The sequence below is a fragment of the Oncorhynchus masou genome, chromosome 18 (genome assembly GCF_036934945.1).
Source record: "Oncorhynchus masou masou isolate Uvic2021 chromosome 18, UVic_Omas_1.1, whole genome shotgun sequence".
Lineage (NCBI taxonomy): Eukaryota > Metazoa > Chordata > Actinopteri > Salmoniformes > Salmonidae > Oncorhynchus > Oncorhynchus masou.
The window spans coordinates 49,880,276-49,897,707 of NC_088229.1; the positions used below are offsets into that span (position 1 = coordinate 49,880,276).

The 17,432-nt window shown below is 39.9% G+C and overlaps 2 protein-coding genes across 2 annotated transcripts in view; both read right to left on the reverse strand.

The window, feature by feature from the left end:
• Positions 1–273: 273 nt before the first annotated feature.
• On the reverse strand, positions 274–11,585 carry irf3 (interferon regulatory factor 3). The gene is made up of 11 exons (XM_064923557.1): positions 11,374–11,585; positions 10,546–10,718; positions 10,139–10,307; positions 9,816–9,868; positions 9,651–9,711; positions 9,414–9,488; positions 8,830–9,072; positions 8,304–8,394; positions 7,892–8,178; positions 4,326–4,447; positions 274–1,408 (listed from the first exon to the last, which is right to left on the reverse strand). Exons 2-11 carry the CDS (start codon positions 10,708–10,710, stop codon positions 1,250–1,252), a joined length of 1,425 nt encoding a protein of 474 aa, XP_064779629.1. The 5' UTR covers positions 10,711–10,718; positions 11,374–11,585; the 3' UTR covers positions 274–1,249.
• Positions 11,586–13,122: 1,537 nt separating this feature from the next.
• The window catches only part of LOC135504737 (proline-rich protein 12-like), a 50,162-nt gene continuing 45,852 nt past the window's right edge, over positions 13,123–17,432 (reverse strand). The window contains 3 exon segments of the mRNA XM_064923558.1: positions 13,123–14,481; positions 14,940–15,035; positions 15,219–15,350. Of these exon segments, the coding sequence (XP_064779630.1) occupies positions 14,347–14,481; positions 14,940–15,035; positions 15,219–15,350 (363 nt within the window). The 3' untranslated portion in view covers positions 13,123–14,346.

Below are 17,432 nucleotides of genomic sequence, written 5' to 3' on the forward strand. Positions count from 1 at the left end.
TGGACAGGTGTAAGCAATATAGCGACATCTCAACCCAGCCTTTTATCATAATGCTTTACCAATCCTCTCAAATCTACAAGTGCCTACTGTCAGCACTACTGTTTTTGAAAACTGTTCTCGATCATGGTTTCTTCTCATTGGTCCACAGGGACAACATTATCCAGGCAGGGAGTGAATGCTGAAGGGAAGCTGTGTGCAAATATATCAATATTCCATAAATTGTATTTTTGGTCAGCTACAATGACAGAGTGAAGAAAGTGATGTAGATTAAAACACATTTTAAAGGTATTTTTTATTTATTGTAGTCTGAATTAGTCTCACTGCAGCATACAGTTAAGTCTTGTCTTATGAAAGAGTGGTTTTGAAAACGAGATGAGATAGTTATGATGAGTGATGCATTCAATCTCATACATACACATTGGCCAGTTGACCTTTAAATAAAGGTGTGAAATCCATCGTACCATATTACAGTTATTATTTATTAAGACTTAAGTGAAATAGATGCCATGCCTATGCATTACCTCTCCAGTTTAGATGGATAATAACTGTGCTTGATTTGATATTTATCCTCAATTAATAATCCTGAACTGGTGCTCACAATTTGAAAAAGTTAGGAGCACAACATAACATTTAAGAGCACCAGAAAAGTGGATATAGCCTATATGAAATCAAACAACTTCTGAAGCACATGTTGTGCCCTAGAAACGAATAGGTAACCCTGTAAACACGTTTATTATAAAAAGCTAAAATTATTACAAATACCTGTCATTGAAACTACATGAGTAGAATATTAGGCTTCTACATAGTTTGGGCATTTTTGTTGGCTAATTCCATTTTGTCCTAAATTAAACCACATCATGAGGGCACCTTTGAGGTCAGGACAAATCTAAGAAGTTTACATTTTGAGTGTAGCAACCAACAGCAATACATAGACTGTTGTTTGGTTAGCGGTGTTTCTGTAGTCTACGTGTGCAATCAGCACCAGCACACTGGTGCTCCCAAATAAAAAATCCAGGTCGCACAGCAAAATATTAAGGAGCATATGTGACCAAAATAGTTGCAATTTAGAACCCTGCATGCCTTGATTACAGTATCATTGAAAAAACCCAAAACAGAGTAAGGTTCCCTATTAGACATTAAACTTAAATGCTTATTTAACCCATTCCCCCTCACATATGGTTGTTTTGGTTCTGAACAGTTGATCAAATATGGTCATACAAAATAGTAAACGTTATGACAGAATGGATACTCAGTATTTTACAGTAGGTGGATCAGTCCCTCTTTGGCAAAAGTCCATCATCTCCTGCAGGGACTCCTGCAAGGACAGCTGCAGTTCCACAGACTGCAGAGAGGAGGCACCACCTTCCACCGCCATTGACTTCAGTAGCTCCAGAGCGGTTAACACCACCTGATAGAAAGCGTATGAGTTAAAAAAAAAAACATGCAGAAGAAAAACAAAACAGAATCTCACTTCCAAACACCTAATGGAGTGTGTGCAGAGGCGGACTCACAGTACGCGACCGCCGAGTGCTGAAACGTGTAGCACGTTGATGGGTTTGGATTTCTGAGATTTAACTATTAATCATTAGTTATAATAGAGACATGAAAGGTGCCGTACTTAAACTTGGGAGGGGATGGGTGCAGGGAAAACGGTCACATGTGGCAGTACTGATAAGGGGAGGAACCGTTTATTGCCCATGTCACTCAGCTCCCTGCCTAGCAATAATGATGCAATGTTTAGCGATAAGGAGGAGACTCAACCCAAAGTGGGGTACGTATACTACCACGGGTGGAATCACGTATTTGTCGATTCAGCTCTTTGATCCTCTGGGAAGAATAAAGTTGGTTTAAGCTTTCGCAGTGTCTGTTGAGTTCTTACTACAATAATTAGAACCTAACACCGTATAAATATTCTGTCCTCGGTTGCAACACTCACTACTAAGTTTCAAACTGCCTCTGGAAGCAACTTCATCACAATAACTGTTCGTCGGCAGAGCTTCATGAAGTGGGTTTCCATGGCCGAGCATCCGCACACAAGCCTAAGACCACAATGCGCAATGCCAAGCGTCGGCTGGAGTGGTGTAAAGCTCACCGCCATTGGACTCGGAGCAGTGGAAAAGCATTCTTTGGAGTGATGAATCACACTTCACCATCTGGCAGTCCGACTGATGAATCTGGTTTTGGCGGATGCCAGGAGAACACTACCTGCCCGAATGCATAGTGCCAACGGTAAAGTTTGATGGAGGAGGAATAATGGTCTAGGGCTGGGCCCTTTAGTTCCAGTGAAGGGAAATCTTAACGATACAGCATACAATGACATTCTAGACAATTCTGTGTTCCAAATTTGTTGCAACAGTTTGGAGAAGGCCCTTTTCTATTCAGCATGACAATGCCCCCATGCACAAAGCGAGGTCCATACAGAAATGGTCTGTCGTAATTAGTGTGGAAGAACTTGACTGGCCTGCACAGAGCACTGACCTCAACCCCACTGAATACTTTTGGGATGAATTGGAACGCTGGCCATGAGCCAGGCCTAATTGCCCAACATCAGTGCCCCGACCTCAGTAATGCTCTTTTGGCTGAATGGAAGAAAGTCCCTGCAGCAATGTTCCAACATCTAGTGGTTAGCCTTCCCAGAAGAGAAGAGGCCGTTATAGCAGCAAAGGGGGGACCAACTCTATATTAATGCCCATGATTTTGGAATGAGATGTCCGACGAGCAAGTGTCAACATAACTTTTGGTCATGTAGTGTATATGAGTAAAACAATTTGCGATATCGACCAATACATTTTTTTGCCTTTTTAACCTTTCTAGCGCAGATACAAACAGCAACCAGGTTTCTATTTATTTTACCTTTATTTAACTAGGCAAGTCAGTTAAGAACAAACTCTTATTTTCAATGACGGCCTAGGAACAGTGGTTTAACTGCCTGTTCAGAGGCAGAACGACAGATTTGTACCTTATCAGCTCTGGGATTTGAACTTGCAACCTTCCAGTTACTAGTCCAACACTCTAACTACTAGACTACCCTGCCGCCCCTATGTTTATAAGGCTAATAAGAAAAATTGTCAAATGACTTGGATATTTTAAAAGGTGTAAAAACAAAAAACAAACATTGCATCAAAAAGGTACTGGTAAATTCGGGAAAACATCAGGGAAGACCATCAGGCAATAATTGTTTGAGCAAGGCATCAGGCAAGGGAATAAAACAAATATCGCTAGAACCTATTTCTTGAATTCTAAATAAGACATTTGAAGGCTCTAATTTTGACCGTCAAAATACCTCTTATGGCAGTAACTTCACAAGCACTAATTATGGTCAATTTAGACTGAGAATAGTATTGAGTTATGGTAAGGGGTGAAATAAGTATAGCCAGTTATGATTGTAATGGTTTAGCAGGTTATAAACGTGGCTAAAGGAAAAGGAATATAACATATACTGTTTACAGGAAACTCACTCCACATCCTTAGATGAAGTTGTGTGGAAAAAGGAATGGTGTGGTGAAATAATATTATGTCATGGACAAAGGAACTCAAAAGGTGTGATGATATTAATTATCAAAAATGTCGATCTGAATGTACAAATAATTAGGAATGATTCGCAAGGAAGGTGGATCTTTTTGAGTACGAAAGTGGACAAAAAATAGATTTGGCTCATTAATCTATATGATCCAAATCAGGATGATCCATACATCATCTAAAATATTTATACCATTTTATTGAACTTACAAACCATAATGATTTAATCATTTGTTGCAAGAGTCTATAACACAGTGCTAAGTACCTCATGGACCATAAAGGAAATCACTCCAAAAACTATCACCACCGTGCCCTTAATGAAATCACAAATATTATGGACACATTAGAAATAGTGGATATTTGAAGACTAAAAAACCCCAACCCAGTGAGATATAAATGGAGGAGACTTAACCTTTTGATGCAATAGAGAAAGAGACAAATAGGCAAGACGACAACCTTGGTTAAAACCTCTTGGGACGAGGGGGAAGAATTTTCACTTTTGGATAAATAGAGTGCCCAATTTAAACTTCCTGCTACTCATGCCAAGAATATAAGATATGCATATTATTCGTAGATTTGGATAGAAAACACTCGTTTTCACTAGTTTCTAAAACTGTTTGAATCATGTCTGTGAGAAAACAGAAACCATTCTGCTTGTCACTACCGCTAATAGTGCACATCGTAGGTAACTAACAAGCGTAGGTGAACCTCGAGCAGAAGAGGAAGGCAAGATAACAAAAATGATGTATTACTAAACAAAATTATGCCAAGTTCACAAGGCCTGCTTATGACTGTGTGTGTCTTACCTCGACCATGACCAGTTTCTTCTCCCAGGGTCTGTTGCCCGGGTCTGGCCACTTCTCTCCCAGACAGAAGAATAGAGAAAAGGGGGGACATTTTCCTTCATTTTTTATGAACTTCAACAGCCCTGGAGAAAGAATGAAAGAGGGTGAAGGTATTTGAAGGTCAATGCCAGAGAACTACACATCTACCTGAAAGACTGAATCACTCCCTCTCAAACCTATAAAAGGGGAAGTTCAGTATTTTACAACTTATTATTAGATGTTCCTAACAGGGCTCCCGGGTGACGCAGCGGCACAGAGTCGTCCGGGTTAGGCCGTCATTGTAAATAAGAATGTGTTCTTAACTGACTTGCGTAGTTGATTAAAAGTTAAAGAAAAAAAAGAAAACAAAAAAAGTTTCCAACCGTGAAAGTTGTCTATGGGCCAGGAGAAAGGGTAAAGCCAAAATCACACAGGGGACGTCCGTCGATAGTGTGAATTTGCAAGTGAGAGAATCACGAGCATTAATTCAAATACACAGCATTGTGTTCACCTGCATTGTCATGAAAAGTAATTCTAAACAGTTGTACTCTCTCTTGAAACTCGGAGCTGCCGCATTCCTCAAGTTTTCCAGCAGTAGCCTGGGCTACATACATCCCCATGATCAAAATTAACATAGGTAGGCTGCTGCATTGTTTTCAAATCTGTAGACTATTTGTCAGATAGGCCTAAACCATAGCCTACAGACCAAAATAATTTTTAACCATAGAACTTTACTTAACGTTGAAGTCCTTAGCCAAATAGATTTTAACTCAGTACTTCACAATTCCTGACAATTAATCAGAGTAAAAATTCCCTGTCTTAGGTCAGGATATATTAAGCATGTGAAATGTCAGAATAATAGTAGAGAATGATTTATTTCAGCTTTTATTTATTTCATCACATTCACAGTGGGTCAGAAGTTTACATACACTCAATTAGTATTTGGTAGCATTGCCTTGAAATTGTTTAACTTGGGTCAAACGTTTTGGGTAGCCTTCCACAAGCTTCCCATAATAAGTTGGGTGAATTTTGGCCCATTCCTACTGACAGAGCTGGTGTAACTGAGTCAGGTTTGTAGGCCTCCTTGCTCGCACATGCTTTTTCAGTTCTTCCCAAAAATGTTCTATGGGATTAAGGTCAGGGATTTGTGGTGGCCACTCCAATACCTTGACTTTGTTGTCCTTAAGCCATTTTGACACAACTTTGGAAGAGTGCTTGGGGTCATTGTCCTTTTGGAAGACCCATTTGCGACCAAGTTTTAACATCCTGACTGATGTCGTGAAAATTCCACATAATTTTCCAACCTCATGATGCCATCTATTTTGTGAAGTGCACCAGTCTCTCCTTCAGCAAAGCACCCCCACAACATGATGCTGCTACCACCGTGCTTCACAGTTGGGATGGTGTTCTTCAGCTTGCAAGCCTCCCCCTTTTTCCTCCAAATATAATGATGGTCATTATGGCCAAACAGTTATATTTTTGTTTCATCAGACCAGAGGACATTTCTCCAAAAACTAAGATCTTTGTCCCCATGTGCAGTTGCAAACCGTAGTCTGGCTTTTTTATGGCGGTTTCGGAGCAGTGGCTCCTTCCTTGCTGAGCGGCCTTTCAGGTTATGTCGATATAGGACTCGTTTTACTGTGCATATAGATGCTTTTGTACCCGTTTCCTCCAGTATCTTCACAAGGTCCTTTGCTGTTGTTCTGGGATTGATTTGCACTTTTCGCACCAAAGTACATTCATCTCTAGGAGACAGAATGCGTCTCCTTTCTGAGTGATATGACAGCTGCATGGTCCCATGGTGTTTATACTTGCATACTATTGCTTGTACAGGCATTTCGAAATTGCTCCCAAGGATGAACCAGACTTGTGGAGGTTGACAATTTTGTTTTCTGAGGTCTTGGCTGATTTCTTTTGATTTTCCCATGATGTCAAGCAAAGAGGCACTGAGTTTGAAGGTAGGCCTTGAAATACATCCACAGGTACACCTCCAATTGACTCAAATGATGTCAATTAGCCTAATCAGAAGCTTGTAAAGCCATGACATCATTTTCTGAAATTTTCCAAGCTGTTTAAAGGCACAGTCAACTTAGTGTATGTAAACTTCTGACCCACTGGAATTGTGAAACAGTGAATTATAAATAATTTAATCTGTCTTTAAACAATTGCTGGAAAAATGTGTGTCATGCACAAAGTACATGTCCTAACCGAATTGCCAAAACTACAGTTTGTTAACAATAATTTTGTGCAGTGGTTGAAAAACGAGTTTTAATGACTCCAACCAAAGTGTATGTACACTTCTGACTTAAACTGTAGCGAAGTAGGGAAGTAGGAACAATTCCTTGAATTCCCTTTCTACAAACAACCCACACAAACTCTAGACCAGATATGATTAATTTGAACCAAGGCACTCAATAACCATGCACATTGAAATGTATCAATTGACTTGTCTGGCAGCAACAGTGATACCGACAAGGAATGACATTGACAATGTGATATATAATTCCGAAACACAATTCAGCTCTTGACGCAGTTGATGCTCACGGCTATTTGTTATACTCCCATCCATTCTATTTCCAGCGTAAACACACTCATTCATGCGCATAATTATTTTTTATGAAACACTGCCCGTGTGATTTGGACTTAATCTGTGTTTGGGTTTTCTTCACTGAAAACTTCAGCGAATTTAAGATCAATGTATAGCAGCAACCGGGAACGGTTTCCCGCCCGGGGGGGGTGACTTTTCCAGAGCTAAACAACCGTATCCCGTTCGGCACATGTTACTTTAGGCTAACAAAAACTACAGTCGCTGCTCCCCCTTCCCCTTTCTCATTGTCAATCGTGAGCGATAATTATTTACGTTTTACCGGTGAAATCTCCATGTAGCATCTGCATGGCAACCATATAATCTCATTCAGTTTTATGAGAATATGCATTTAGATTTTCTTGAATTACGTAGTGTTGTTTCGTGACCAATTTTTTTAGCAGATGGTGTTAAACTGTTGCCTATCTGTGTTTTGTTTCAAACAAAGCACATATTTTGCCTATAGTCGCGTGCGCTGTTGAGTTTTTACAACATGTCAATCATGTCATTTATAGTTACAGCAGTGAAAATAATTGGATGAGAACAGGAAGAGCGCCGGAAGCAGCAGCGGAGGGAGCAGAGGAGCTACTAGAAAAATTGTTTGTGATGTTGCATATGCGCAGAAGGTAGGGACGGCTGTTTAGCTATCGGGAAGAGGTGTCCAGATAATCTGGTCACGCAGCCAATCTGTTTAGAAGATTGCAAGGTTGCTCCCATCACTCCCATTGATCTTTAGCTGGCGGTGGCTAAAGTTAGCTGAAGTTTATAGTGGGTGAATCCGAAACACGGACTACACTTTCTCCTGGCCCATAGACTACTTTAAGGTTGAGGAACCATCTTACATTTAGTAAATACTGAACTTCCCCTTTAATAAGTTTCTCTGAAATTATTTTTTTTAAACATTTTTATCATGCCTCCTTTCTAAAAAAATAAATCAGTCTCAGTATATATTTTCCTCTTTCACCTCCATAGAAGTCCTTGACCTGATATAGTGGTTCCGGGCATTTGGACACTCCCTGGGGCCTCCTGCTATTGTCAAACTTGTCAAGGCTCCAGAAGGCCTTAATTTCACCCTTACGGAGTCCGTAGATGATGGACCCGGAGGCACCCACCTCCAGGCCCTCTCCCAGGAGAGCCAGGATATCTTGGGTCAGTTTGGCCTGAGTTTCGTCCCGGACAGGTGGTGGACTGGGCAGAGAGACCAGATTCAGGCCAGAATTTGGGTCCAGAAGCGGTTGTGTAAGTTCAGGTCTAGTAGAGACAGAGCTACCAATTAGTCCATCAGGGCTAATCGTCCTGGGTTCATAACCAAACACACAATAGACAACAACAAAAATTACAAACATGTAGCCTAGCTGTGCTATATGCCATTTTACCTGTAGACTAATCTGAACCCTGCCTCGTTCTCAACCAGTTGCTCAGGCATCTTCACTCCCCGGTAGTACACAGAAACCCTGAAGTGAGTTTCTAGGGGAAGAAAGGAAAATAATAGATTGTTGTCAAGATGAGAGGAACAACTAAACCTGGGGAAAGATAGTGTTCTGTGCATGACCATATACAACATTGAAATCATGGGTAACCCAACGAGAGTGGCACTCCCATAACAAAACAGGTTTGTTCCAGTAGCAAATAAAACCATTTTGAAATGGAGGGAAGAAGGATGTTCAACTTGTTCATGTAGAACACAGATTGTGTTCTACATGAACAATGCATGCTGAACAAAATCTTGAGCAGCCCTATAAGCATTTAAACTATTAACATTGGCACGCCCACATTATAATTTATAATTATGTTTTTCAAAGATAGACTATTGACACCAACTACTGTGTGAAGAGAAACCAATTGGCATTAACTTCAATCCTAGCACCCACAAGTAGAAATCTAATAATATTCATAACTTACTAAAATTTTCGCCCACCATGGTTCTGGACAATTCATTTGTTAACTGCTCCACCACCTGCTGTTCATGGGCACCACCGACGGCTCCATCCATTGGATACACTGGTTGCGGGGGCAACACAGCTCCACCCACAGCATCCTCCATTACAACCGGATACTGCTGATGCCCTAGCAAAACATGACCTCCAATCGTGCCCTCCATTGGATATTGCAGTTCCTCGCCGGGGAGTTCATAACACTGAATAGCTTCGGCAGAAGAGGTTGGAAGAGTGAAGAGAAAGACTTGGATAATAGCCTATATTATGATAATCATTATGGGCCGGTTTCCCGGACACAGATTAAGCCTAGTCCTAGGGCTTCCTAGTCCAGAAAAAGTCTTAAAAGATGCACTATGCTGAAACAACTCCATTATTTCCTGGTTGATAAAATTCTAAGAGTTCACCTAATTTCAGTTTAGGTGACGAAACAATCAAGTATAGTGTATAGAATCATTGCACCGACGCAACTGCTGTGAAATATATTTTTCATAACTACTGGTAGCTCACGATTGGCCTGTTGCTGGAATGGTTGGAATGGTTGATTCCCACCTGTTGGTTCAATGTTCAACCCTTGCAGACATTTCTGAAGTATATCCTGGTTGATAGTGGTTGAGATCCCCTCCGCTGGTGAGTAGTTGTGGAAAAGATGAGTGAAGACATAACATGAGAACAAAAGAGACATAGTACATTTCATAAATGTACATTTACCCTACTTTTAGATTGCATTAAATATCATCAATTTCTTGAAAGATTGTCGTCAAATTGTCAAACTTTTATCTGCATTACCTGTGTATACAGTTTCTTCTGCTACAAGGTAAAAGTCATTAAAAGATGGTAGACCATGACTCTAAAAGAGTAGAGTTGGGGAAAAAGAAGTGGTGTTTAAAAAAGATTTTACAGTACAGGTACTGCATTCCATTCACAAGTGAGAATACTTATAAACACACTCACTTCTTGTAATGGACTGGGATCTTGATTCAGATCATGTTCTGGGTGCTGAGATCCTTTAGAGATGCACAAGTTTGAAAACAAAATGATTGAGTGTCATTTCATGTTGTTTCAGAACTGAAGTTCTGCTACTAACATATGTCTCCATTTTGACATGTAATATTTTTGCAACTTTTAGTAAATGTTTATCTCTTGGCCATTTACTGAATATTAAAGAGAACGTTTGACTCATATTTAACTCCTATGTCACACCCATATGTCATTGTTTTAATAATAAACCAAACATTGAATTGTTTTCCTTTGTATTTTTTTGGTTGGTGCTTTACCTCCTGTGGGTGCCTCATCTGGCCACTGGAACAGTTTGTTGGGGTTGGCTGCATCATTTTTGTTGTCAAGGAGCAATTTGAACCCCTTGGCTCGGAGGGCAGAACGGAAGTTTCTCTTCCAAATGGAGTGGTCACCTTGAACCCTACCATTGCTAACCTCAGCCCATGCCTAAGGAGAAGTGGGGGCTGTATCATACCGTATCATATCGTATTTTTTAAAGTTATTTATCTTGAAAACTTGATTGCTGACATGCAACACATTTTGGGACTATAAACAATGGACTAATGAAACAAATACTGTACCAAAATAAAGTTTTTGGGAGGAACTTTGCTTTATGTTTTGGGAGCAGTAAATGGTGCATAACACTGTTCTTTATTTTTTAAGTGAGGAGCGAGATTGACTTTACCTTGAAAATAAGTACATCATCGCTGCAGGAATCCTGCCTCAAAGCATGTTTCCAAGGGATGCAGAACTCTGTTTGCTCCGGATTGGTCCAGGTAACCCCGGGATACCGGCCACTATTTATCTGTTCGCGCAGCCAAGGGATGAGGAGCGGTTTGGATTGAGACATGTCTTAATCTAAAAGAGTTAAAGAAGAGCATTGTGACAGCCTGTGTAAACTGGGAACAATATGTATACAATAAATTGTGGTCAGTATAGTCAGTATCTTTCTGTAGATCACAGATTTATTTTTTGAAGATGAAAAAACCAGACATGCATTTACATTCACAGACTGCAAATTATAAAAGCGATAGAATGAATAAAAGTTATAGTAACAGTCATAGGGGTCATCATATTACAAAAATACACGCGTATTCAAATTAGACACATTAGGTACATAAACATTGGAAATTATAAAACGGGTTGTATACTTTGTGTAAAAAATAATTTGAGCAATGCAACACAAATGACACATCTATGGATCTATCCATGTATTTTAAAACTGTTAGGATTCTGGTTTAGGCTGTGTATCATCGTAGATTATGGATTTCAAAGAAATGCAACTCAAATGTATCTGTATCATAAATGTATTCATTGTGCATGTTATGGGTAATCCTAAATACTCTTTGCTAGTTCAGGACCGCAATAAATCATTCCCAGAGATTGTAGCGTGTAATAACAGACTTCGATTTGATTGTGTCACTTTCCCACACACACAGGTAATTGACATTTGCATTAGATTGAGTAACGCTATAGTGCTAGCAAAGAATTGCACATTTGAAGGTTATCTTACCTCGTCTTCGGACAGTGTGCCGAAGTTCACGAATCAGTACTGTCTGGATTAAAGTAAAGCTCCGTCTGGTAATTATCCTTAAGATATATTATGCAAAAAATGTGAAGTGTGTCGACCGTGACTACAGAAACTCGCATCAAATTCAAACAGATGTATCTCTCTCTGTAAAGCGAATGCTTTCTTGGGAAATCCAGTGTCTTCAGTTTCGTTTTCCAGTTTATACGTCACAAACTGCTCTGAGGTAACTTCCTTTATGTGATCTATCCAATACCACTAGGTGGCGTAGTCACACTATTTCAAAATCAAATCACATTTTATTGGTCGCCTAAATATATTTTGCAGATGGTATCATAGGTGCAGTAATAGCGAACAATACACACAAATCCCCAAAATTAAATCAGACATTTTAAGCAAATACCTGAACAAGCAATGATTCTGGAATATACATATATATGATGGGTGTGTGTGTATATAGAGTATATGGACAGTATAGGAATTTAAAGTGTGTACAGCAGTAGTTGTACAGGATGAGCCATGACTAGAATACAGTAAAATACATGTGAAGTGGGTAAAACAACAGTATGTAAACATGAAAGTGACTAGTGCTCAATGACTATGTGCAGTATATTGGTCAGCAGTCTCTAAAGGTGCAGGGTAGAGTACCAGGTTGTAACTGTCTAGTAACAGTGACTAAGTTCAGGGCAGGGTACTGGGCGTAGGCTGGCTATTAGTGACTATTTACAGGGTGTAAAGTATTTTCAAGTAGTACTTTCAACTATTTTTACTTAATTATTTTTGGGGGGTATCTGTACTTTACTATTTATATTTTTGACAACTTTTACTTCACTACATTTCTAAAGACAATCATGTACTTTTTACACCATACATTTTCCATGACACCCAAAAGTACTCATTACATTTGGAACGCTTAGCAGGACAGGAAAACTGTCTAATTCACACACTTACAAGATAACATCCCTGGTCATCCCTACTGCCTCTGATCTGGTGGACTCACTCAACACATGCTTCTTTTGTAACTGATGTCTGAGTGTTAGAGCATAGAAGCTGTTTTTCAGTCTCAGTCCCAGCTTTGATGCACCTGTACTATCTATGCCTTCTAGACCAGGGCTTAATGTCTGCTGGTTTTTGTATTTTACTTTCAAGTAAGACCTAGACAACCAGGTAAGGAGTTCCCTTACTATTCAGTGAACTTAATTCAATCAATCAAGTACAAGGGAGCGAAAACCCGCAGACACTCTGCCCTCCGTAGAAAGGGTTTGACACCTGTGTTCTAGAAGGTAGTGGGGTGAACAGGCCTCCTGAGGTTGAAGAGGTGCTGTTGTTACAACTTCTTCACCACGCGGTCTGTGTGGATGGACTAGTTCAGGATGTCAGTGACGTGTACGCTGAGGAACTTAAACCTTTTCACCTGCTCCCTGCTGTCTCTTGAAGTCCCACAAGCAGCTCCTTCGTTTTGTTGATGTTGATGGAGGGGTTAATTTCCTGGCACCACTGCCAGGGCCTTCACCTCCTCCCTGTAGGCTGTCTCATCGTTGTTGTTAAACAGGCCTACCACTGTTGTTGTCTGCAATCTTGATGATTGAATTGGAGACATGCGTGGACACGCAGCCATGGGCGAACAAGGAGTACAGGAGGGGGCTGAGCAGACACCCTTGTTATGCTCCAGTGTTGAGGATCAGCATAGTGGAGGAGTTGTTGCATTTCATAGACATTGATTTCAACAACAAATTGTTCTTTGCCGGTTTTATTTGTTTTTCAAATACAGGGTTAATGTACAGAAGAAAACAATGTGTCAAGAACTGTACAATATTTACACAAAGATTTCTATTGAAGGAAAATTTGATTGACTTTTTTTTGGAAACATAGTAATATGCCCAAATATCAAACTAATAAAATTGAAATTACTATTTCCTTTTTAAATATTACTTATTTATAACCACTCGTGTATAAGGGAACTGGATATGGTTCCCGCACCCTGGATATTAGTTTCTTTCATTTTTAACCTGCATGATTCTGATGAATGAACTAATGATCTACAATGTCTACATTTCAAATATACTCTCCCATTCTCCCCTTTTACAGACATAGTTGATAACATGTTTTCGTCTCGTCCTCAAATCTTTTGTATAGAAAAAAAGGAAGACAGCTCGGATATGTGGGTGTATGATTTTATGTATAACCTGTGAAAAATGTTACTTAAAACGCTAAGGCGGCATCCCAGCGCTTGTGAGAGTTTATATTAAAAACCTCATAAATAATACAAATGTGTTTATATACTACCACATAGCGCGCCGGTACTGCCGACTACTGTCGCATAGAGCGAGCGAGAATTAACACCTTTATGTTCCATCCGTTCCCATATAGTCACACTGCTCACTGCACTCCTCTAACACAACGTTTTAAAAAGCATTCTCGCCCATGTCCACTCGTTAAAAGCCATTAGTCTTTAAAAGATAATTTATGTAAAAACGAAACAGTAATAGATTCTCTCTGAACTGTTTGGGACTGACACCGTTTCACAATGTCAGTATGACAATCCTCTGTAACTTGGTGCAATACCTCATCCATCTGCCTGGTCTTTTCTCTGTGACCCTAATGTCAGTCTTTGTCTCCTGATTGGTCAGCCTCCTCTCTTGGCCCATCAGGAACGATCCCAGCACCTGTGGGGTCATCATCCATTCTCAAGGTCAAGTAATTCTATATTTTAGTAATTGAGCAACTAAGGAGAGGTCACTCTCCAAGGTCACACCTACCAACCCTCTTGTTCCTAGAGTGGCCTTTCAAGTTTTCCCTCAGACCCACACGACTCCAGGTGGGATGGGGCCTCTATACAACTCTATTCCCTCGTTTCCACTCGTTCACCAACCTCTGTTTCTGGGGCCCTAGTTTCTGTGCCTTATGTTCTTTGGATTTCCCTCTTTCTTTCTGTATTCTTTCCCCTTGGTCTGTCCCTCAGGCCTTGGTGCTGAGTGTGAGCAGCTCGATGAAGGAGTTGAAGAGGGTGTCCAGCCAGCCATGGTTGGCCATACACTGCTGCACCACCTCCTCCTGCCCAGGGTCCTCAGCTGCCTGCTCTATAGTGTTGGTCTGCCAGGGAAGACAGAATATAAGCACAATATATGTTTTGACTATGGTAATAGTATGTCTATTTGAAAAATAGAAGATCATGTCTAGGCTATGGTGTATCTACCCAAGGAATAAACAATATTTGATGTATGCTGGGGAAACACAATATGAATATAAACAAAATATTTAGAATTCCTATCAACTATTGTTGATAGTCAACTAAATTAAATTCATACTTCATTGCCAATGTCAGCATGGGACATATAAAACACTATATATTACAACTCTTGTGTGTTGATTGGAACAATATAAGCTTGTGTCTTTAAGCAGTGGTTCGGGAATCAAAACAAGATGGACTAATATTTCTGCTGGGTAAATATATATATTTTTTTAAAGAACTGTTCTCGATGCTATTTAAATATCGCAACATATTTAAATACCTATTACAATAGTATAAAATACAGGTTGGATGTCCTTACCTCTTTCTTACAATGTAAGAAAGTATGATATTTATAATGATGCAGGGAGTGATAGAGGCTGTAGATCCGACATGACTCTGTTGACAGTTTAAGGTCCTGGCGGAAGACAGAGAGGTTAATCTAATAGTATAAAAACATATGGACCCCCCCCCCCCCCCACATCTAATCAAGGTTCAACAGCACGACATGGGAACACACACACACTTTATCAACTTATAAGAGATGGACAACCAACCCCCCCCTCAAACATACACACAGAATTACCAACAAAACACACACCTGTGGTTTGGGCAGGCTCTTCTTGATTCTGTTGAGAGTCTTGCGGTTGTAGCCCTCCCCACTGAACCGCACCCTCACAGTTCCTGAGTCCAGGGGGTCCCCCGCCATCTGAGGGTACGTGTGCAGGGCATCCTAAACGGGTAGAGAGAGAGAAATAAGAAGGACAGAATGAAAGAAGGTAGACCTTGAATATTGAAAAGGCTAGAACGTTTGAGGTTAAATAGAAACATAATATTCTAGAAAAAAAAGTAAAAATGTAAATTCATGAGAATCCTGCAAACAAATACATACAACAGATGGCCAGAGAAGCATACACAGAGTGAAGAATACATTAGGAACACATGATCTTTCCATGACAGACTGACCAGGAGAAAGCTATGATCCCTTATTGGGGCGGCAGGGTAGCCGAGTGGTTAGAGCGTTGGACTAGTAACCAGAAGGTTGCAAGTTCACACTGCCGAGCTGACAAGGTACAAATGTGTCATCCTGCCCCTGAACAGACAGTAAACCCACTAGGCCGTCATTGAAAATAAGAACTTGTTCTTAACTGACTTGCCTAGTTAAATAAAGATAAAATTATTGATGTCACTTAATTAATCTACTTTAAAATCAGTGTTGATGAAAAGAATTAAAGAATAATGTTTAAGCATTGAGGCAATTGAGACATTGATTGTGTATGTGTGCCATTCAGAGGGTGAATGGGCAAGCAAAATGATTTAATTGCCCTTGAACGGGGTATGGTAGTAGGTGCTAGGCACACCCGGTATAAGGGTGTGTCAAGAACTGCAACGCTGGGTTTTTCACCCTCAAAAAGGACATCCAGACAACTTGACAACTGCGGAAAGCATTGGAGTCAACATGGGCCAGCATCCCTGCGGAATGCTTGACAGCTTGTAGTCCATGCCCCGACGAATTAAGGCTGTTCTGAGGGGAAATTGGGGTGCAACTAGGTGTTCCTAATGTTTTGTACACTCAGTGTGCGTGTGCATATATAAGACACACACACACCTAATCTCATAGCAAAAGGTCTGACTACATATGTAAATAACATTTCTGTTTTTGATTTTTAATACTTTTGCAAACATTTCAAAAACCTGTTTTCTCTTTATGGGGTATTGTGTGTAGATTGATATTTTAATTTAACCATTTTACAAAAACACTATTCTAAAATGAATAAAATGTTTTTCCTCATCATTCTACACACAATACCCCATAAACACAAAGCGAAAACAGGTTTTTGAAATGTTTTCAAATTTATAAAAAGATCCAAAACAGAAATACCTTAAGTATTCAGCTATAAGACTCGAAATTGAGCTCAGGTACATCCTGTGGTCATCTTTGAAATGTTTCTACAACTTGATTGGAGTCCACCTGTGGTAAATTAAAATGATTGGACATAATTTGGAAAGGCACACACCTGTCTATATTAGAGGTCGACCGATTAATCGAAATGGTCGATTAATTAGGGCCGATTTCAAGTTTTCATAATCGTTAATCGGCATTTTTGGACACCGATCATGGCCTATTACATTGCACTTCACGAGGAGACTGCGTGGCAGGCTGACTACCTGTTATGCGAGTGCAGCAAGGAGCCAAGGTAAGTTGCTAGCAAGCATTAAACGTATCTTATAAAAAACAATCTTAACATAATCACTAGTTAACTGCACATGGTTGATGATATTACTAGTTTATCTAGCTTGTCCTGCGTTGCATATAATCGATGCGGTGCCTGTTAATTTATCATTGAATCCTAGCCTACTTCGCCAAATGGGTGATTTAACAAGCGCATTCGCGAAAAAAAGCACTGTTGTTGCACCAATGTGTACCTAACCATAAACATCGACGCCTTTCTTAAATTCAATACACAAGTATATATTTTTAAACCAGCATATTTAGTTAATATTGCCTGCTAACATAAATTTCTTTTAACTAGGGAAATTGTGTCACCTCTCTTGCGTTCTGTGCAACAGAGTCAGGGTATATGCAGCAATTTGGGCCGCCTGGCTTGCTGCGAACTGTGAAGACTATTTCACTATTTCTTCCTAACAAAGACAGCCAACTTTGCCAAATGGGGGATGATTTAACAAAAGCGCATTTGCGAAAAAAGCATAATTGTTGCACAAATGTACCTAACCATAAACATCAATGACTTTCTTAAAATCAATACACAGAAGTACATATTTTTAAACCTGCATATTTAGTTAAAAGAAATTC

Excerpts from the sequence above, each read along its gene's own strand:
- irf3 (XM_064923557.1), bottom strand. The coding sequence starts at position 10,710 with ATGTCTCAATCCAAACCGCTCCTCATCCCTTGGCTGCGCGAACAGATA. Across the intron at positions 9,712-9,815 it reads ATCCCAGTCCATTACAAGAA|AGTCATGGTCTACCATCTTT; the intron begins GTGAGTGTGTTT and ends CTACTCTTTTAG. Across the intron at positions 4,448-7,891 it reads GGTCAAGGACTTCTATGGAG|GGCTGTTGAAGTTCATAAAA; the intron begins GTGAAAGAGGAA and ends TTCTTTCTCCAG.